The following is a 22,549-nucleotide window of genomic DNA, read 5'->3' as shown; positions in this document are numbered from 1 at the left end:
GAGAGAGAGAGAGAGAGAGAGAGAGAGAGAGAGAGAGTTTGGTGTGTAGACTTGGGAGGAAACGAGAAAGAATTTGTTTGGTTTGGCTTACTTTTGGAGAAAGCAAGAGAGAGAGAGAGAGAGGACTTTTCAAACCCCTTTTCCTTGAAAAGCTGTGTTCATCGTCTTCTTCACCTCCGACCCACCCCATAATCAATACGCCCCCATCATCGTCTCTCTATCCAATCCCCCTCTTCCCTTCTCACCTGTCACAACCCCTCCATCTCCCAGACAAGAAGAAGGAAAAAATTTCCATCCAAACACCGGAAAACAAAAAGAACGGAAAATGGTAAGAGGCCTTTCTGTTTCCTCTTCCATCATTGTCTAGCTTCTCCCCACAAACCCCCTCCTCTCTTTCCCTTCTTCGTCTCCCCTCCTTCTTCCTCTAACCACGATGGATCCTATGGCCGAGGAGCAATTGGACTACGAGGACGACGACTACGCCTCCGCGGCGGCGGCTGGCCCCGGCGGAGCTCAGAAGCCCCAGTACCCCAGCGGCGGGACCATCTCCGCCCTCGCTGACGAGGAGCTTCTTGGCGACGACGACGACTACGACGATCTCTACAACGACGTCAACGTCGGCGAGGGTTTCATGAACTCCATCCACCATCAGCAGCCTCCTTCCAACCCTAACCCTAATCCCTCCCACCTCCTTCCCTTGTCCAATGGCCTTCAACCCCCTCCTGTCGTCGATCTCTCATCCTCCGTTGTTTCCGGCCCCGGCTTTAGGGCTTCGGATCCGTCGGGGGTGGTAGTCAACATCCCCGGCGTCGGATTTGAGGATGGGAAGGGCTCGAACGCCGCCGCCGCCGTTTCTGGTTTCCCCTCTTCCGGCAGCAACGATTACTCTGCCTCCAAAGGTAGGGTATCGGAAATTCCTCTTGATCCGCAGGCTGGAAACTTGGGGCATCGTGGATCCGTCCCCCCGGGGAAAGCAATGGGTGTTGGGGTCCCTGAACAGGGAGGAAAGATGACCGGAGGCCCGACGTCGATGCCGGTTCCTGGAGGGACCAATAGAGCCCCTGGCATGGTGGCGAACCGGCCCCAGCTGCAGATGCAGCAACAGCCTCAGCAGCAGCAGGTGCAGCAACAGCCTCAGCAGCAGCAGCAGATGCAGATGCAACCTCAGCAGCAGATGCAGCAGCAGCCAATGCATCCCGCGGTGGAGAGCAACGGCAACACGACGCTTTTCATCGGGGAATTGCATTGGTGGACGACGGATGCCGAGCTCGAGAGTGAGCTCTCCAAGTATGGGAAGGTGAAGGAGATCAAATTCTTCGACGAGAGAGCGAGTGGAAAATCCAAGGGATACTGCCAGGTCGAGTTCTTTGACGATGCCGCCGCCGCTGCTTGTAAGGAAGGGATGAACGGCCATGTGTTCAATGGACGCGCCTGCGTCGTCGTGTTTGCGACGCAGCAGAATCTGAGGCAGATGGGCGCTGCTTATCTCAACAAGACGCAGGCACAGGCTCAATCTCAGGCGCAGGGAAGGCGAGGTGGTGCTAACAACAATGATGGTGGTAGGAACGGTGGGATGAATTTCCAAGGAGGGATGGGTGATAACCGGAACTACGGCAGGATGGGTTGGGGAAGAGGTGGGCAGGGGATGCAGAATAGAGGGCAAGGTGGGAACGGCATGCAGAACAGGGCTAAAGGAAGTATGGGTGGTGGTGGTGGTAATGGTGGTGGTGGTGGGAAAGGTATGATGGGTAGTGCTTTTGGTGGCCCTCCTATGGGTGGTCCTCCAGGCACCTTGATGCATCCGCAGGGGCTGATGGGTCCTGGTTTTGATTATGGCTCACACATGGGCAGAGGAGGCATCTATGGTGGTTTCTCTGCTCCTGCATTTCCAGGAATGATGCCTACGTTTCCGTCCGTCAACAGTGCTGTTGCTCTTCCTGGTGTGGCGCCTCATGTCAACCCCGCCTTCTTTGGTCGTGGGATGACTGCTAATGGAATGGGGATGATGGGCAGTACTGGAATGGATGGGCATCCTGCTGGAATGTGGACTGATCCAACAATGATGGGATGGACAACTGAAGAGCATGGGAGAACCAGGGAGTCTAGCTATGGCGAGGATGGCGCATCTGATTATGCATATGGGGAAAGCCATGACAGAAGTGGAAGATCTGGAAATGCCTCGAGGGAGAAGGAGAGAGGTGGCTCCGAGCGTGATTTCTCAGGGAATTCTGATAGGAGGCACCGTGATGATAGAGATGCAGATTGGGAACGTCATAGGTATAGGGATGACAAAGATGGTTATTCTGATCACAGGCATAGAGACCGAGACTGGGAGAATGAGGAAGATTGGGATAGAGGAAGGTCTTCTTCTTCAAGGTCTAGAAGCAAGTCTAGGATGTTGCAAGAAGAAGATCAGCGGTCTCGATCTAAGGATGTAGATTATGTTAAGAGGCGTCGTATGCCTTCTGAATGACAGATCTTTCAATTTTTAATCATATTGGGCTGAAGTTGGTCTATCATAATCATGTGAGAGGAGTACTGGTGTTCCCCATAAGTTCTGTTTTGCTCACTGCTCGTAGTTTTTCATCTGATGGATTGCTGCCAGAGTGGTGGGGTTGACTTTCATCGCTTGAATTTTCTTCAATGGCCGTACGATCTTGCTGCTGCTGATATCTGATGGCAATGCAGTCGGCAGAACTGTTGCATCAGGGCTCAAACAGTAAGTATCCTATTGTGTGATGAGGTTTCTTCCCTCTTTTTCTAGTTCTTTCTTTTTCTCTCCATCCAAAACACTAGGTGATCCCAACTGATGGGCTTGTGTGAGGAAGGTACTTGGTAGTTTTAATAGTTAGTGTATTTGTTTCACTAGTGTTGGCTTAACCAGTATGCTACTTGATTTGTCCACGGTTTGGTTCTGGTTTGAAACTTAGGTTTCTTGACCAGGTTGATGAACTGGAACTTGAACATATGTAATCTATGAACGAACATACGCTTCTCCTTTTCTCTTTCCATGTTATTGATGGTTTGTTGTATGTACTGAGGCCTCTTCTGCCCTTCAATTTTTGAACATGGGCAAATGAAGGCGTGTAGTATGGTTCCTCTGTGGATTGCAAATGAGACTAAATTAATTATTTTTACTGTGGGAGTTAAATTAAATATGTTTCAATTTATGTTTATTTGAAGTAAACGCATGATAGCTTTGTGTTGCTTGTCTAAATCGATATGAAATTCAGCTGCCTGTGGCTGCATCGATTTTTTTCTATTTAAACTATACGTGAAGACTATTTTGGGTTTTGATGTCCATTATGTTTTTAGGACATTCCAATGTGGGCTACTCGTAGGTCGCAATACTCCGTAACTTTGGCCCTCTGCTTAGACAAAGGGCAATATTATCTTAGTGATGCAGAAATTTGTTTCCTTTTCCCATTTACTTGTTTTTTTGTTTATCTTCTAGAATTCCTGCTTTATAATTAACGGATTTAACTTATGTTATTATGAAATATTGATTCTTAATGAAAATTAGAGCACTGTAATTTTTTCTTTTAATATGCTCTTCAATATATATATATATGTTCTTATAATTCCTTAGATTGCCGCCTACAAAGAACCCACAAAATGAATGCCAAACTTCAATTTATCAGCGACAATAGTGGTACCACTGCTAGGTTTTGGATTAAAAAATATGAACTTTTTATTTTTCTATCAGGGGTATATGGCGTTACTTTGTGTAAGTGTGTTAGTTTCTTGTTTTCTAATACTATTTTCTTAAATCTCCTATCCTTATAGCAGTGTAACAAGAGTTAGAAACTGTCATGCTGAGATTTTTCTCTTTTTTTTTTGTTTGGACATTTACCTTATGCCTTATTCTTTTTTGGGGAAAAAAGTTTTTGTGCTTAAAAAGAAAATGTATCTTTGTGCAGCCTTTTCTGTATGCTTGGTGGAATATGAATGGACAGAAAATTCACCAATGCAAAGTACATTGGTCAAATGATTTTTCATGTCACATAACTTAGTTAATTATTGTCTGCATAGTTAAATATGTACAAGTTTGTTAGGTCAGGATTGCTAGAGAAGATCCTATCCATGATTGCCATGTGCATGCTAATTTAAATTATCATACATGGACTCTTATTGATGTCATCAGTCCGTCAGATTTTCCTACTGTTGAATTGTGAATGATCCATTTCACATGTGCCATACTATAAAGAGAAGAAATGGTTTTGGGCCAACTTCGGCCACAGATTGTGTCCTATCTTGAAACTTGACATATAAATCACATGACTTGTCCCGACAAGACAAACTTAATAACTAGTGGATTAATTGTCATTCCTTGGTGACTTATAATTAGGATTGGAGTAGTTAGTATATGACTGCAATGAGAGTATTTGATATTGGAGTTTGGATCAAGTTAAACCCAAGTTCCAGGTAAGCTGATGAGAGAGAGAGGTTATCATGAGTTCAAAACAAAGTTAATGTCTAGTCCACCTGCTTCTAATTGAGGACATGATATTTACTAAAGACCCCATGAGTGCATGCATCTAGTAATTTGTTTGTTTGCACATATCACAACAAAGTTAATGTGTAGTCCACCTGCTTCTAATTGAGGAGATGATATTTACTAAAGGCCCCATGAGTGCATGCATCTAGTAATTTGTTTGTATATTTGTTTGTTTGTGCATTTCCTAACAAAGTTAATGTCTAGTACACCTGCTGCTTCTAATTGAGGAGATGATATTTACTAATGGTCCTATGAGTGCATGCATCTAGTAATTCGTTTGTATATTTGTTTTTTGCGCATCGTTTTCTTCCCTCATTCCATTTCTTCATCCACTTGCCTGTGTCTTTGTCCCTCCCTCCCTCACCTCCTCCTTCCATTTGCCCGTTTGTCTACTTCCTCCCTCCCTTTTGCTTCATTTTCATCGTTCATCTATTGTGCCTATAAGCACTGCCATTTATTCATTTGTCAATTATTTTTATTATCAATTTGTTCATTTGTTTGTCCCAACCACCTTCCTTCCGTTATTTTCATCATATATTATGGGCATATTCATTGCAATTTGTTCATTCATCAAATATTTTTTTCTTATAGTTCATTCATATGATGCAGTTAAATCATTGGCAACTATTTTTCCAAATATGAGAATTTTCAATTAAATACTAAACATATTGAAGTGCATTATGATGAATTAAAAACCAGTAGTATCTAAAGTTTGATTTTTATAGTATTTTAATTTATTTGATGTATTCATCCATTGATTTGTGCACATACATTTATATATATGTGTGTGTGTGTGTGCGCGCATGTCATTCTCGTGCAAACACATCATTGGCACTGGCTAATTTTTTAAACTCTAGTATGAGAATTTGTTATAGCTAATATTAAGATAGGTGATTGACTCACAGTTTAGCTTAATAGAAAAACATGTTTCTTTTTAATTGGCTTTTCCACTTTGCTGGAAGTACGGGTAGAAGACAACAGTGGTTTTTTTATAAAGAAAACTCAAATCTTTACTTAGTTGATTCACATAGTCCTCTGCAGACATATTTGAAAGGCGACCCATACTTGGGCTATGATTATGTGTGTGAAAGTCTTCCTCTATTTGATTGTTCCGTTTACCATGGCAGCACATTCTTCTGCCAAATTGAACTCTTCTAACTTGTATTGTTTGTCAATCTTTTGTATCTCCATCTGTGGCAACTTGTCAATCACTCTATTTCTATCTTTCAATGAAGTCCTTTTTTTGTTCTTTTGACTCTTTGCAACCTAAGGAAAGAACTACTAGCAAAGAAATGAAAGCGAGAAAGTGAACTGGAAAAGTTTTTACCCACCATGGCCAACAAGAAGAAAATGAACAGAAAAACAAGAAATAAGAGCAAAGAAATTCCAGAAGCCTGTAACGATGTCCTTGTATTTTTCATCTTAAAAGTAAATATGTGGATCAGGTCAATTTTTTTAATTCTTCACATGGTCAACAGTAGGTTGTCCATTTGCACTTTGGGCAACAACTCACTGTATCATTTGCACCCCTCTTGAGCCCATATTTCTCATCTCACATGAAATTACTTGATACTGCCAGAAACCAAAAGACATGCAATGACTAAAAAATGTTCACACTTTTTCTCAAAAGAAAAAGAAAAAGAAAAAGAAAAAGAAAAAGAAAAAGAAAAAGAAAAAGAAAAAGAAAAGTTTACACATGGTCAACACTGTGTCCAGAACTTCTAGTTTCTTTTGATCTTTTTCTTTTACAAAATTATTTTAAGTCTTGTTTTGTTGATTGGATTTGTTGTAGCATGGGCTTAATTGTATTTATTTGTTGGTAAATTTATGTTTTTTCTTGAGAAATTTGGATTATCACATGGACCAAATTTATATCAAATTATATCATATTTCTTACTTTAGGTCATTTTAGTAATTTTTTATGTCCATATGTTTCCAATACTGACATTCACATGAAGTAGTCTGGTCAAACTACATAGTTCGATGGAAAACCAATCCTTCTAGGCTGCAGTTGATATGCTCGTAGATGTTCTCTAAATCAGGAACTTAAGCTTGAGCAAAAGCATAAGGTAGTGGGTGGTTCACGTTAGCCATGCCAAGCATTCTGCATGAAAGAACTGATGGGGTCTTAGTTTGTCTCCAATTTATTCCAGAGCAATTATAAATGTGCACAAGATAAGATTGCTTCTTGGTAATTGGTATATTAAGAAGAATCCAAGTCCATGAACCAGTGATATGTTGAATTTGTTTCCAAAAGTGCACTTCCGTATACCATATGTTCATGGTGTTAAAAACTGGTACTCCACCGTAAATCACAAGAGGGAGAGGAATAGAGAGGGAGAGAGGCGTCCGTGGCTGTAGAAAACCCAAAATTAGGGTCTGCCGTTTCTTTTCATTCTCTATTTACACGTACAATGTAATTAGGGTATTACATAAAATCTAGAAATTCCAACATGCCATTAATGAGCATGTGTTAAAATAAAACTAAAACATATTGGATCTGGATCCTGAGATCCAGACCCAGTCGTGACATCTTTTCACTCTCCCTCAAGTTGTACATGGTTTTGAACCATGAGCAACTTGCCTTTTAACATCTAAAATCTGTCTTTGATAAGTCCTTTTGTAAACAAGTCAGCAACTTGATCAACAGTCCGAACGTATTATGGTTCAATTTCCTTCTCTTCGACCTTCTGTCTTACAAAATGCTGATCAATTTTAATATGCTTGGCACGACTGCGGTAGATAGGATTGAATGACATGTTGATAGCACTTTGATTATTACACAAGAGAATGCTTTTAGAAATTGATTCTCCAACTTTTGTCAAGATGTGTCTGATCCATATTACTTCGGCTGTAGCAGCTGCCATTGATCTATATTTAGCTTCTGTGCTCGATCTGACTATAGCCTTTTGTTTCCTACGTCTCCAGGAGACGAGATTTAGGCCAATGAAAACACAGTATCCTAAGAGTGATCTATGCTCATCTGGATCTTTTGCCCAATTTACATCTGTGTAAGTAAGAAGTTCATGCATGTGATGGCCATGCATATTCTTTATGTATAGAAGTCCATCTTCAATAGTTCCCTTCCTATGTCACATGGGTGCGGGTGCGGGGATGCGGCACTTCCAAAAAACCCGGGTGCGGGGGTGCGGCAGGGGCAAAAATGTAAAAAAAAAATTATATATATATATATATATTAATATATATATATATATAATTTTGAAGTTTTAACAGTTTAACATTTAACAGTTAACATTGTCATAATATGATTCATCATGCATGCAATATATCAACCTAAATATCAAATTATCAATCAAATAAGTAAAGCAATTACATAAATCGACCTAAATATCAATCAAATAAGTAAAGTATAAAAGAACTAAATTACATACCAAAGTATATCCTGATGAAGTAATGGATGTTAATAATTTTCTTCTTCATCATCAAATGCATCATTAGAATGAATATTGGGCTCAGCTAAATCCATGTTTGTTATGTTGAAATCATGTTCTCCCTCGAAGTCACACTCTTCTGGGTTTACATCCCAAAATTTGGATGTTCCTTGCCTGCGTTATAAACCCAATTTGAAAATGATAAATACAATACAAGTATATTTAAATGAAAACTAAGAAATAATCAAATAACTAAGAGAGCAAATTAGTACATGTATTCATCATTGCTTTGCGAAAGTAATCGAAGATTTGAATGAACATATACTAAATCCTTTGCACACTTGCTGTTGAGTTTGTTTCTCTTCATGTTGTGGATTTGAGGATATGTGCTCCAATTTCTTTCACAGCAAGATGAACTAGCAGACTGCGATAACAATCTTAATGCAAGACGTTGGAGAAGAGGTGTTTCTGATCCAAATGTTGACCACCATGTGATAGGATCTATATTATCTTCTTCTCTCGCGAATAATGCCGGTCCATATAATCTCGAAGATGAAAAATTTTCAAACTCTTGTGTGACTTGATGTAAAAGATATGCTTCTGGAAAAAGTCTTATCATACACATATTTCTATGTCTTGATAGCCTTGGGTCTAAATTTAGAGGGACACGACCAATACCACCAGCCCGTCACTTATTTGCATAATATTTTGGATTAAGAGAATGTGCCATGCAATGCAAATGAGTGTTGCTCTTATCACATCTTCTGGCTAAAATTGAATGAATATGATTAAAAAAATCTGAATCATCCAATGCAGGATTTTTTTCTTCATGCTTGAAAACTATAGCTTTTATTTTTTCAATCATATTATCCCACATTTCATAAACTCTGTGAAGCATGGGCTCATTCTTATCAACTTCTCTTAACATTTCCCAAATAGGTTGCGTAAATTGAAGGAAGTATACCACTTTGTCCCAAAACTCATCATCAAGAATGCATTTTTTAATTTCTTGAGCCTTGATATCATCATCAGCACGATAGAATGTCCAATTTTCATCAGTCACCATGTTAATCAAAGCATTCTTCACTTTTTTAATCCTCTTCATCATCACAATAATGGATGAAAACATGTTTCAACGACCTTCAACAATTTCAAATCAGAATGCCTGTTAAATATAGCATTAGCACGATGGTGGTTAACAACAAAGTTCCTAATGCTTTTGGCATTTCTTTCTAAATCTTCAATCCATGAACATAAAGCATATGCTTGTGAATTTTCTTCTTTTTTGGGGTTGCAGATGCTCTTTAGGGCTAGATTTAAGCTGCGTGCTACACAGGGAGTCCAAAAAATATGAGGGTACTTACTCTTCAAACTCAACGCTGCACTTTTACAAACTAGAGCGTTGTCTGTAATGATTTGTACCACTTTCTGATCACCCACTTCTTTTATCACTTCTATAAACAATCCCTTCAAATACTCTGCATTTTTATATTTCTCAGACCCCAGATGCATCAACTGCTTTCAAGAATATTGGGCCACTAAGCGAACAAGCAATGAAATTGATTAATGGACGCCTTTGAATATCTGTTCATCCATCAGACACAATAGAAACTCTATTTTGCTCCCATGAATATTTTTTATTCTCTAGCAACCTCTCCACATTTGCCCTCTCTTCTGCAAAAAGTGTGGTTAGTATTTTTTCTGAACTTGGAGGCACATAACCACTCAAATTACAATTTGCCAAAGATGTTACTAAATCCTTCCAATAAGGATTTCTAGCTGCATTAAATGAGAGTGAACCAGAATAAAAATACCTCTCAACTTTTCTATCCAATTCTTCTCTTCCATATGTATTGAATGCTGCTTGTATCGTTCCTCTACCTCCTACATTGACTTTTTTTTTTTTCAGCATCTTCTTGGTGGCTTGCAAATGGCACACTGACTGCAGAAGAATCGGCCATTGCCTTTCTCTTCTCATATTCTTCTTGTATCTTCTTATATTGTCTTCGTATTGCCTCATCAACTTTTCTGCAAGCTGAAATGCCATGTCCTGGTATCTTCAACAAATGAGCCTTCACTCTTGTGTAAGACCCAACAAAATCTCTTTCGCAGAGCTTGCATCGAAATATCTTGTGTCCACCAGCTCCTTCTGCAGTTTTTCCAAGTTTATCTACATGTACCCATAGTGGCCCCACATCATCAATCCCACTGCAACTATCAGCAAAACTCACATGTTGGGATGAGGATGACGTAAGTCCTTTCCCTTTATCCGTCATTTTTATCCTGAAAACACACAAAAAAAATATATTAAAAATTTCAAATCAATTATACTCGACCCTCTCCCCCTATTGAAAACACAGGGAGAAGGGGGGGGCTCAGCCCCTCCCCTGCCAACCCAACAAGAGAGTGAGGGGGGCTCGACCCATCCCCTGCCGAAAACAGAGGGAGCAGGGGGGGGCTCGGCCCCTCCCCTGCCAAAATCAGGGAGGGGCTCAACCCCTTCCCTACCGAAAACAGAAGGAGCAGGGGGTGCTCAGCCCCTCCCCTGTCGACCCAACAAGAGAGCGAGAGGGGGGGGGGGGGCGGGGGGCTCGGCCCCTCCCCTGCCGAAAACAGAGGGAGCAGGGGGGGGGGGGGCTCCGCCCCTCCTGTGCCAAAACAACAAGAGACCGAGAGGGAGGGGGGGGCTTGGCCCCTTCCCTGTCGACCAAACAAGAGAGCGAGAAGGGAAGTGGGTGCTCGACCCCTCCCCTGTCGACCCAAGAAGAGAGTGAGAGAGGGTACATACCTGCGAGAGGAGGAGCCTGGGAGGCAGAGCTGGGGCATCGATAGGAGAGAGCTCGAGCTCAGGGGGAGAGGAGAGGAGAGATTAGGGCAAATTTTTTTTTGCCCTAATCCTCCTTTTCATCGGGGATTTTTTTTTAACGCCAAAACAGTGGACAAAAATGACCCTAGGTGCGTTGACCGCACCCAGGGCCGTGTTGACAGCACCCGGTGCCGCACGCGCACCCGCGTCGCGTCGACGCGGGTGCGGCACCTGTTTTGCCAAGTCTCTGTGACTTAGTTCCCTTCAAATATTGAAGAATGTGTTTAACAACTTTCATATGTCCAATATGCGGTTCATGCGTGAACTGAGACACCTGATTGACCGAATAGACAATGTCAGGCCGAGTGAAGGTAAGATATTGAAACATTCCTACTACCCTGCGGTATCCTGTAGGGTTCTCATACAAATCTCCATCTTGGGAACTGAGTTTCTGATGAAGGACACTGGGTGTGCTTAGAGGCTTACAATCTGTCGTACCTGCCTTGCTAAGAACATCAAAAATATACTTATGTTGAGTGAGTGTCATGCCTTCAGGAGTCCTATCAACTTCTACTCCAAGAAAGTATCGCAGTTTACCAAGATCCTCCATCTTAAATCTTTGGTTCAAAAGTTCTTTGACCTGTTCAATATGTTCATTAGAGTTACCTGTATGCTAATATCATTAACATACATCAATAACAAGATAATTATATCTTTGCATTTGAATATGAAAAAAAAATGATCAAGAAGAGATCAATTAAAGCCATATTTTTCTACTTCAAGGGAGAAACTGTCAAACCAAGATCGAGATGCCTGCTTCAGACCATATATAACTCTCTTTAACCTGCACACGTATTCTTTGGAATTCCCTTTGGCATACTCAGTGGGTTGCTCCATGTGTACTTCCTCCTTGAGAGTTTCATGGAGAAATGCATTTTTTACATCCAGTTGACTGAGAGTCCACTGGTGCTCAACAACCAATGATAATATGATGCAGATAGTGCCCATTTTCACGACTGGACTGAAGGTCTCATCATAGTCTTGTCCTTGCTTCTGTGTGAAGCCTTTGGCAACCAATCTAGCCTTGTATCGCTCGATAGTACCATCTGACTTATACTTTATCTTATACACCCACTTTGAACCAACCACATTTTGATTGTGTAGTCTGGGAACAATATCCCAAGTGCCACACTCATGAAGAGCCTTCATTTATTCGTTCATAGCTTCAATTCATCTTTTAGCATTTATTGCTTGATAAAACGTGGTGGGTTAATCTTCCTTGCCCAAAGAGGTTAAGAAAAGTTGAAAATCCATTGTGAAGTTCTCATAACTAACCCACCTATCAATAGGATGTCGATGCCGGGTAGACCTTCTGTGAACAGATGATTGAATGAAAACAGAAGGAGAATTCAGCTCCTGATTAGAGCTGGGGAATATCTCTTTCTCACGTCAAGAGTAGACAATGCCTTTATATCTTTCGGGGGCTAATGATGGTTCAGTGATCACACTTTCCTGAGTTCTTTGCGCAACAATAGTCACGTTTTCCTCATATCTTTGATTACAGTCTGAAGAACAAACACTGTCAATACTAGAAAAGAGATCTGAGTTCAACCAAGGATGATAAACTTCAATTTCAGGAAGAGTGTCAACTTTATGACCAAAATTTGATTCATCAAACACAACATTTCTGGATATCTTGATGCGCCTACTCACGTGATCATAACATCTGTATCTTTTGTAATCATCAGCATATCCCACAAATCTGCACTGTAAGGCCTTATCCTGAAACTTGTATCACATTGAACTGTCAATATGAACATAACATTATACACTCAAATACGCGCAAATCATGATAATTTGGATGCACACCATACAAAGAGAAATAGGGTGATTTGTTTTTCAAGATATTCATGGGCAATCAATTTATGACATAGATTGCTGTATGAAAGGCCTCTGCCCAGATGGTAACTGGAAGATTACTATCATGCATCATGCTTATTGCACTTTCGACAATATGGCGATGCTTTCGTTCAGCAACTCCGTTCTGTTGAGGTGTATGAGGACAAGACACCTGCCTACTTATTCCATTTGTTTGGAGGAAATTAATAAAGTCATTTGAGGAGAACTCACCCCCTCCATCACATTGGAAACAAGTAATATTTTCAGAGAATTTATTTTGAACAAAAGAATGAAAATTCTGAAATAATTTGAAGGTTTCAAATTTACTTTTCATAAAGAAGATCCATGTATATCGAGAATAACTATCAACAAAAATGAGATAATATCTAGTGCCAGACATGGAAGTAACTATAGCCGGACCCCAAACATCAGAACATATAATTTCAAATGGTCTTGAGGCTCTTTTATTAATGAAATGAAATGGAAGAACATGACTCTTATACTAAAGACAACTAGAACATTTTTTATTATCGACACTTAAATTCAGACTTGACTTGGTTATAAGACTGCGTGATACAAGTTTATCAATAAAACGACTACTACAATGACCCAGACGACCATGCCAAAGATTTGGCTCAATACATTCAGAAATATCAAGGACACTCTCAGGAGGAACTGAAGATGACGATGTGAGCTTCAAGATGAAATCAACAGGTTGAACACGAGAGGAAGGATCCTCTTAGAACACGTACATATTCACTCGTCGTTTTCCTTCAGCGAACGCTTCCCTCGTGAGAAGGTCCTTAACATGAACAGAAAAAGGAGTAAACTCAATTGAAGCATTAATGTCATCGACAAGCTTAGAGAATGAAACAATATTTTTCTTAATATTAGGAGCATGAACTGTTTGATGTTCAATTCAGCCAAGGCAGATAATAACAACTCTTTGACTTCTTCAGTATTCTTCAATGTATCTGTGTCTTTTCTTATCTCCAATTGTTTTTCTCTATTTTGCGGGTTATGCCAACAATTTGCTTTGATGTGCTCCATTTTGTTACAGAGAAAACAAGTAGGTATTGTCCTTTGCCTTTGCAGATTAGGAGGCATACTGGGAGTAGGTAATATTCCACATGCTCCTTGTCCATTATTCTCTTGACCTCCCCTTTCCCGAGATTCATACCTACCACGTCCTCGACCATAAGTAACTCCTGTGGCAAAAACATCGTGTGCTCCAATGGGGTTGTGAATACCTTCGGAGAATCCCTTCAAGGTCATCTCATACCAGAGTTACCGAAAGCACCCCTACTATAAGGGAGGCGCGCTTCGGAAGCGCGAAATGCGGTGCTTCCGAAACGCGTGGGGAAGCACATGCTTATGACAGGAAGCGCGTCCCCCTTTAATGGGGTATGCGTACCCCTTTAATGGGGTACGCGTACCCCATTAAAGAGGGACGAGTACCCCATTAGAGGGGTACGCGTACCCCATTAGAGGGGTACACATTTTACCATTTTACCCTTTTTTTTAAAGAAAGATTTTTTTCATTAAGGGTAAAATGGGAAATTTCAAAAAATTGTGAAATAAAAACTCGAAAGAGAGGCTTAAGGTTTTTTTTCACCCTCTTTTGAGCCTCTCCTCCTCCCTCTCTTGCTCAGCCAATTTAGCAACCTTTTCCGGCGACATTCTCCGACGACCTTCTCCGACGACCTCCGACGTTCGACAATCAGTTGAGTGGTTGATTTTCTATCGATTTTTTGGTGATTTTTGGATATTGAGGTTTCTTATGTCCATATTTGGTTTTTTGTTTAATGTAATCCAATCTGTGAGTGTTTGGGTCTCGGATGGATTGTATTTTGGTCGTTTTGATGTATACCATCAGACATACGTGATTTGGGTTGATATTATTCTTGTTTGTGATGCTTATGAAGTGGTACTAGAGGCGGTAACCTGGATTTGGCTTGATGCGCTTATCAACATTGTGAGGTAAGTTCATCTCATTGTATTGATGGCTTGGATATCATGTATGATATTTGTGGTAGTATGGATGTGATATACTTAGTTTGGATGTGAACTTATTGTTAGTTCTCACTTACTTTTGGTGCTTATAGTTGAGTATTCATATTCATATGAAGCTAGTTGTATGATATTTTATTGGTGTTATCGTGCCGAGTTTTAGATATATTCTGCATATTTTTTCTTGGTGTTCTATTTGTGTGCAGGGACATTAACAACAAATACAATATCTCGAATCTCCAATGCTCAACAAATTTTACAATGATGAACACTAAATTCATGTATACGATCTGGCAATCAACATAAAATAAAAAAAAACAATAAAAATTGGGAATCATATCCCAAAATCGCTTCCCTTTCGCTTCTCATTTGAATCCTATGTTGCTTCCTTTTTCACTTCTTAGGTCGCTTCCGGTTCGCTTCCTATATCGCTTCCGAGACGCTTCCTAGGTCGCTTCCGAGACGCTTTCCGGTTCGCTCCTAAGTCGTCCCGCGCTTCCCGCTTCCTAAAATTTTAGAAGTGCCTTGCTTCCCGCTTCCGCTTCCGCTTCCCGCTCCCGCTTCCCGCTTCTCGCTCCAGCTTCCTGCTCCCGCTTCCTCGGCTGACAACTCTGTCTCATACTGTAAGAGCTTAGCACAAAAGTCTTCAAATGCAGGTAAGTCTGGTAAACACAACAAAGAAGTAACCATCGTGTGATAATCGGGTTCCAGCCCACTCAAAGTCTGCTGCACCATTCTTTGTCACTGACCGCGCAACCCACAATGGCCAACTGATCTGTGATAGTCTTTATTTTGTTTAAGTACTCCATGACAGTCATGGAGTCCTCCAGCATTTGAAACTCTTTCTTCAAAAATAATATTCTAGCCTGAGAAACTTGTGAATATGTCTGAACAAGACGATGCCATCTGGGATTGCCACAAGCACCTCCTGTGACAGAGTGGAAGTGATGTAGGCAACCAAAGCCTGGTCTCGCTTCATCCAGGATACATACTCCGGATTTCTAACAAAAGTAATTGAAGTTTCACCCTCCCCACTCTTGCCTTCTTGTGATATGTGTAATGAAATATGCGGAAAAGAAATGTATGTCCTACAATGGACATTCACACATAGAAATCAAAGAACAAGTCCAAAAGAGGACATACACAAAAGCCAAAAATGGCTAGAAAGCATAAAATCTTATAAATGCACTAAAGGGCTTGTAGAAGCCACACTTTACAAAGGGGGAGACCCCACTTATTTATAGGCAAGAGAGGAGTGAGGGAGAGTTAGAGAAAAGCAAGAGAGAGGGACCATTGGGAGTCCCAACAAGGAGTCGTTGGGCTCCCAACGGTCACAATTGTGACCGTTGGGGGCCCAACGACTCTTTGTTGGGGCCCCCAATGGCTGTGCATTAAATGCACAAAAAGAAAAATAAAAAAGACAAAAAGAAATGGAAAAAAATAGAAGGAAAAAGGAAAAAAATAGAAAAGGAAAAAGACTAAAATGCCCATATTGGGCGAGTTACAGAATTACCCCTTATCGGGCAGAATATATTTATATATATAGATATATTTATATATATATATATAAATATATATTACATATATATTTTAACAATATGAACTCTGGAGGAACAGAAACAGAGCTATCCAGATGTTCAGAAAGATCTTGACTCCTTATGAATGTGATGATTTGTCTCTTCCAGGTTAAAAAATTGGAATTGTTCAGTTTCTTAGACACAAGCTGACTGAGAAAGTTGGAAGAAAGGCCAAATTGCGAAGAAGATAACAAATCCATAGTCAATGGAAAGCGAAAAGAATTAAGAGACCAGAAAGAGAAGTCACTTTGAAAACGAAGAGAATTAAGAGACCGGAAAGAGAAGTCACTTTAGAGCAAATAAAATAAGAATTAAGAATTTAGAACAGATAACTAAATTTCAGAAAACTCAGCTGCCTCCTTTTTTCTTTTTTAAACAGCCTGCAGACCCGAGACAGAAAAAAAAAACAGAATATGCAGTAAAGAAGAACTGCTCTAAAAGAAAATGAGTATTCAGTCGGCAAGAAAACACGTTAATATGAAAACATGTTTTCTTCAATGTGGTTTCTTTTTAAGTGAGAGAAAATTCAAGGTAGAGGAAGATAAAGTGCTGTTAACCAATCAGATTGTGTTCAGGTTAGATTCAATTCTGACGTCAATATGGAAGAAAGAAAGGAACAAGTTTGACGTGATTTCAATCTTTGAAATCACGCAAACATGAGTTTTGATATTATGTGGGTAAATAAACAGGAGAAGAAGAAAGATGCAACAGTATGAAAGAAGGAAGGAACAACAAGGAGAGAAATAAAACGGAGAAGAAGAAATCAATATTATGGATTGGCTGGAAAGAAAAAAACGATCTTCAAGGAAGAGAAAAATACCTTAGAAGAGGATGAAGGGGCTGAAACGATCTTCAAGGAAGGATCTGACGCTCTGATACCATGTTAGAAACTGGTACTCCACCATAAATCACAAGAGGGAGAGGAATATAGAGGGAGAGAGGCGTCGGTGGCTGCAAAAAACCCAAAATTAGGGTCTGCGGTTTCTTTTCATTCTCTATATACACGTACAGTGTAATTAGGGTATTACATAAAATGTGGAAATTACAACATGCCATTAATGAGCATGTGTTAAACTAAAACTAAAACAGTTTGGGTCTGGATCCTGAGATCCAGACCCAGTCGTGACATCTATCCAGACCCAGTCGTGACATCTTTTCACATGGCCATTGTTGTTAGTGTTGAACCAGTGATTTATGTAACATGGGTACTTGTACCAAGCCCTTGTACTAGTGTCCTGTACCAGTACTAGGTACTCCTGGGTACTGGCCATCTAAGTTTCGAACATAACTTGACCCATTTTGTCCATCTTATAATCTAATCAGTGTGTAGCTTACACTTATCATCAAAAGTGTGTACTATTAAATTTTATATTTGTTGGTCATTATTTGTTAGTTAGCTACATACCTTTGACTTGCTTTAGACTTTTAGGTTGTAACTGGTAGTATATAGTATCATATCTGGAGCATCTTGTAAAATGTAACATAATTAGGCATTTTTGCATGTATATGATCATATGTGTGTGTGTGTGTGTGTCTGTGTTTACACGTGCCCACATACCTATCTTTTTAAAAGTTTCATGTCATACCCTGTATCTGATCTCGTACCTATGTGACAGAGTCAGTGATGCTTGTGATTCAACCATCTTTATTGGTACCATCATACAGTAAAACCTTCTTTTCTGATGATAGCTATTGCCCATCCTTCTGATGTCACTAGGCTGGGTTCTCCTCTTCACTGTCCTTTGAAAGATTGGTACTGTGTTAAGGAACAATCAATTCTTTTTCCAATTTACTAGTCCCTATAATGGATCCGAGCTATAATGTCCAGATATTAAAAGAACCTACTTTTTTGGCGATAGTGTACCACACACTGTGTTGTATGATATGTATAGATGCAATGCAATGATCTATATGTTACGGTATCATAAGATATGATCATAAATCTTGTCATTTTTATGACAATTTTTACCGCATTGCTTCAAAGTAATTTGTTCTTCATTTTCTTTTTCACCTACAATCTCAGGCATCACGTCTCCTTGATATTTTATTGGACCAATTTTTCATCTTTCTTCTCTTGATGGTTTCTGGCTCCTGTATGTTGGGCGTCATATTGTTTCTCAAATTAGACCTTCCTTACATGCTGTGTTTCTTTTCTAATGTTCTCTTGTTTTAGAACTTCCTTTGTCCTTTGAGGAGTTTGCACCACTAACCAGTCTCGTTTCTCTTTTTATTTTTCCCTACCCTCACCATCTTTCTTGATTTCTCGTGTTCTTTTAGTCAATTTTCCACCATTAGGTTCTATTGGTCTGTGCATGGCTTTTTACTTGCTACTGATCTTTTTTTTATTCTTTTTTTCTTGAAAGGCAATTCTTCTGGTTAATTTTGCCACCACCAGGCACTTTTTCATGTCTTACAGTTCTTATAAATTTAAGGGAAATTGTCAAGATAAAATTACCCTTTTACCCTCTGGAATGTGCTGCATATGATCATGGTGCTACCATGTTGCCATAAGGGTGGTTCCCATCTGTGGTGGAATTGAAAAGGGTCTCCATTTGATCTTCTGAGAAACCAAATGGGTTGGTGCTAAAACCAAATATTAGTTTGTTTTTTCCATATTCAGAGGATTTGTGCATGAAATCTCCCTCTTTGACCATTGTGGGGAGTTTCGCATTCGCTCGTGGAAGAAGTTGTAGGGCAGCCCTCATCTTTGGCTTTCTGCGTCCCTGATATGTACCCTTAGTCTGTCCTCAGCCACATGCCTATATATGCACAACCACATTAAGGCTTTGTTTAGAAACTAGTACCTGGGATGGGAGTTAATGCTTTCGGTAAAAACTTGGTCAAACTACCTTGGTGGTGAAGTTTTGAAACTGGTAGCTGGGATGGGTGTTTATGCATTTGGGTTGGGAAGTGAGGTCCTTTCTCCTTTGTATTTACACTAAAGAATGAAATTGATAGCTACCACCTAGATTTGGCAGCTGCCACTTTTTCAAATGCATAATCTCCATCTGACTACCAGCTTACAAACGGGACCTAAGATAAAAAATGCAATGGGGTCTTCCTTGCTATAGGCAACTGCAGTTAAGCTATATCATAGGGACTCGGCTAATAGGCCGCCTCACCCACGTTGACGCGACGAGATGCGGGTGCAGGTGTCGCACCAGGTGCGGTAAAAAACCTCTGGGTGCGGTCAACCTGCACCCAGAGTCATTTCTGTTCAAAATAAAAAAAACCTAATTTTTACTTTTTATTTTATGTCGGTGAAAGGCAGGGAGGAGAAGAAGAGAGATAAAAAGAAAGAGGAGAAGAAAAAGAGGAATGAAGAGAGAGAGGTACCTTCTTTTTCATTTTCTTCTCTTACTCAAGAGAGAGAGACACGGTGGTGGGGGTGAGGGTTACGAAGAGAGAGAAGAAGAAGAAGAGAGGGGTGGTGGGTGAGGGTTACGAAAAGAGAGAAGAAGAAGAAGAGAGGGGCGGTGGGTGAGGGTTACAAAAAGAGAGAAGAAGAAGAGAGGGGCGATGGGTGTGTGTGTGTGTGTGAGAGAGAGAGAGAGAGAGAGAGAGAGAGAGAGAGAGAGAGAGAGAGAGAGAGATTGGGGTGGGGGGTTACGAAGAGAAAGAGAGAGAGGTGGTGGGGTGATAAATAGGGGTGTCAACTGGTCGGGTTTACCTGGACCTGACCCAGACCAAACCCTATAGGGTTCGGGCATGGTGACAAATAAGACCCGATTAAGACCTGTGTCCGGACTTGAAGGTCTGTTTAATACATGGACTCAGGTATAGTTTGTGAAATTTTATATCAGACCTGGACCCAATCCGAGTTCCAATTATGACCCATAATTTTTCAATGTAAAAATCATAAAAAATATTATTTTACCGGGTACGGTCCGGGTTTGGTTCATGTAGTTTTTATCTGGTCTGGATATGGTTTCTCTTATGGTAGACCCGATTAGACCTGGGATCCGGATTCGATATCATACTCAAAAATCAGGTCCAAGTTTGGTTACACCTGGGTCCGAACCAAACTCGACTTGTTGACACCCCTAGGTGGAGTTAATAAGAGAGAGAAAAGAGTGGTTTGGGTTTGAATCTAGATCCATATTTGATCTAAATCGAAACTCTCTTTCTATCTCTCTCTTTATATATATATATATATACACCCTCCCGCACCCCTGCACCCAAGTTTTTTGAAAGTGCTGTATCGCCGCACCCACACCCGCACCTATGTGATATAGCAATTAAGAAATTGAATAGCCAAATGGGTGAGTAGTAAACAAGGTGATCCTTTCCTAAGCTGAAGCTAAGGAACCTTACCTAGGGATGCACAACAAGCCGAGCTAGCTCAGGATCGACTCATTTAAGCTATCTTCAACTCATTTGAGTAAATAAATGAGTTGAGCTTGAGCAAGGGTTGAAGATTGATACACATAAACAAGCCGAGCTTGATATTGAGCTCGTTTAGCTTGATTAAGCTCGGTTCATGTAGTTATGTAAGGTGCTTATATTAATGTATGAATAAATTATATTGACAAAATAGACACACAACAAGGTCTTGCTTAAACGGGTAAAACACTAGCCATCTGTAGAGGAGGTAAGTAGTTTGAATCCCACGGTCCTCACTATACGTTAAAGCATTTAAAAAAATGCTCGGTTCGAGCTGAGCTGAGCCAAGATCGAATTCATCTCGAGTCAAATTTGGATGAAAGCTGCTCAAGCTTGGCTCGAGCTCGAGCCGAGCCAAGATCGACTCCAACTCGAGTCCAATTTGGACGAAAGCTGCTCAAGCTTGGCTCGAGCTCGAGCCGAGCTTGAACAGATCTTTTTTGGAACGAGCCAAGCTTAGGTGGCCTAAGCGCGGCTCGTGTGCAGCCCTAACCTTGCCTATCTTGTTAGGCCTGTTACAACTCTTGTGATAGCAATGTTGAGTCTTTGGATGTGGGAATCTTAGTACAAAATGAAAAGACTGTTTCAAAGGAGTATTTTAGCAATTTTAACATGTTCACCCAACTTGAGTCGATAATAACTCAAGTAAGATTGACGGAAATAAGTTTTTGATTAATGGAGGTAAACTTTGGTGTGTTTTTAACAATATTGAACCCTTAGGTTTGTCTTTGATTGTCGCCAAAACTTTAGGTGTGTTTTTTAAAATGTCCTAAATTTAATTTCATTAAAGATATATTCTACTCCTTTGTGGACCCTATTCAGGAGGTTATCCACCACGCTTTCTTGCACTTTGACTTTGTTGTTAAATACCTGACATTTGTCTAAGCAGTCTCAACCGTTATTATATGCTAATGAGAACATTTACTGATGTGTTGAATTCCATTGACTAAATCCATCAATATTGACTCTCCCATGCTAGATATTAAAGTGCAGAAGCATCCTGTCCTTCCAAGATGCAATTAGCTGCTTCTTGGAACAGAGAAACTTAAAGTTTCCTTTTTGTACACCATCATAATGAGAGCTTCTAAGTTACTTTGAGGTATGTGTATGTGCGTGTGTTGTGTGTGCAGGCAGTTGTGTCTGTGTGGAGATAGGTGTAGTTGGTCCTGTCCCAATTCTATGTGTGGTTTTCTGGTGGGATCAAGAATGATCACAGTTTCCTTTTGGGAATCATATGAGGTTTAGCAAACCTTGTTTAATTTTTCTGTCCTTCAAAAAATAAGTACACCTTTATTGTCTTAGTTGTTAAAAGGTTAGGCAATATGCTTTACTTCATGAAAAGCTTCAGGGTGTTTTCTCTAGGCCTTTCAAGGCATGACAGTACCTTTATCTGCAATAGTAATCCATTGTAAGCTTAAGTTCAGTTTTGCTTAGAAGGGTGAGTTCTGTGACTATCCGGGGCGTTGTGATTTATAGTGGGTCACTATGAGCTATTTCAAGCTGGTTTGATCAGTCCAAGTCCACACCTTTCTTGGTCTTTTAGCCTAGGTTGATCAGTCCAAGTCTGTGGACGATGAGTCCAGTTTCACTGAATTTAACTGGTCTTGGTGACTGGTCATGTCTTTTTTAGCCTTTTGATTGGAGCACAATTGTTTGTGCTCATCATACCAATAAAACGGCCAGCTGCTATGTGCTGTTCATATATATATATATATATAGCCAAGCTGGGGGTTTGTGGGATTTTAACCAAGAGTCCAAGACCCTCTTTATGATACTGCCACCTATTCATCCACCTTTCTCGTTCAACTTCTCTTGATGATTTATTGTACTCATAGGTTGTCCTATTATCATGTGTTGTTTTGGTGAGAGTTCTATTTGTGCTGTTGATCCATACCATATACCATGGTTGAGTTACTGATTTTTTAAGATTGGTCTTTCTGGCATTGGTTGAAGATGGTTTTAGAGATCATGCTGCTCATTAAGC

At 40.3% G+C, this 22,549-nt stretch overlaps 1 protein-coding gene across 1 annotated transcript; it reads left to right on the top strand.

Annotated features, from left to right (window-relative positions):
• Nucleotides 1–3,134, top strand: LOC149840794 (RNA-binding (RRM/RBD/RNP motifs) family protein). The gene has a single exon (XM_090003337.1). The coding sequence runs from the start codon at nucleotides 434–436 to the stop codon at nucleotides 2,471–2,473; it is 2,040 nt and encodes a 679-aa protein (XP_089859463.1). The 5' UTR covers nucleotides 1–433; the 3' UTR covers nucleotides 2,474–3,134.
• Nucleotides 3,135–22,549: the final 19,415 nt, after the last annotated feature.

This window comes from Nuphar pumila, chromosome 4 (genome assembly GCF_984573655.1).
Source record: "Nuphar pumila chromosome 4, dmNupPumi1.hap1.1, whole genome shotgun sequence".
Taxonomy (NCBI): Eukaryota; Viridiplantae; Streptophyta; class Magnoliopsida; order Nymphaeales; family Nymphaeaceae; genus Nuphar; species Nuphar pumila.
This window is presented reverse-complemented; position numbering and strand designations above follow the sequence as displayed.

Coding starts and splice junctions, on each gene's coding strand:
- LOC149840794 (XM_090003337.1), top strand. CDS start 434: ATGGATCCTATGGCCGAGGAGCAATTGGACTACGAGGACGACGACTAC.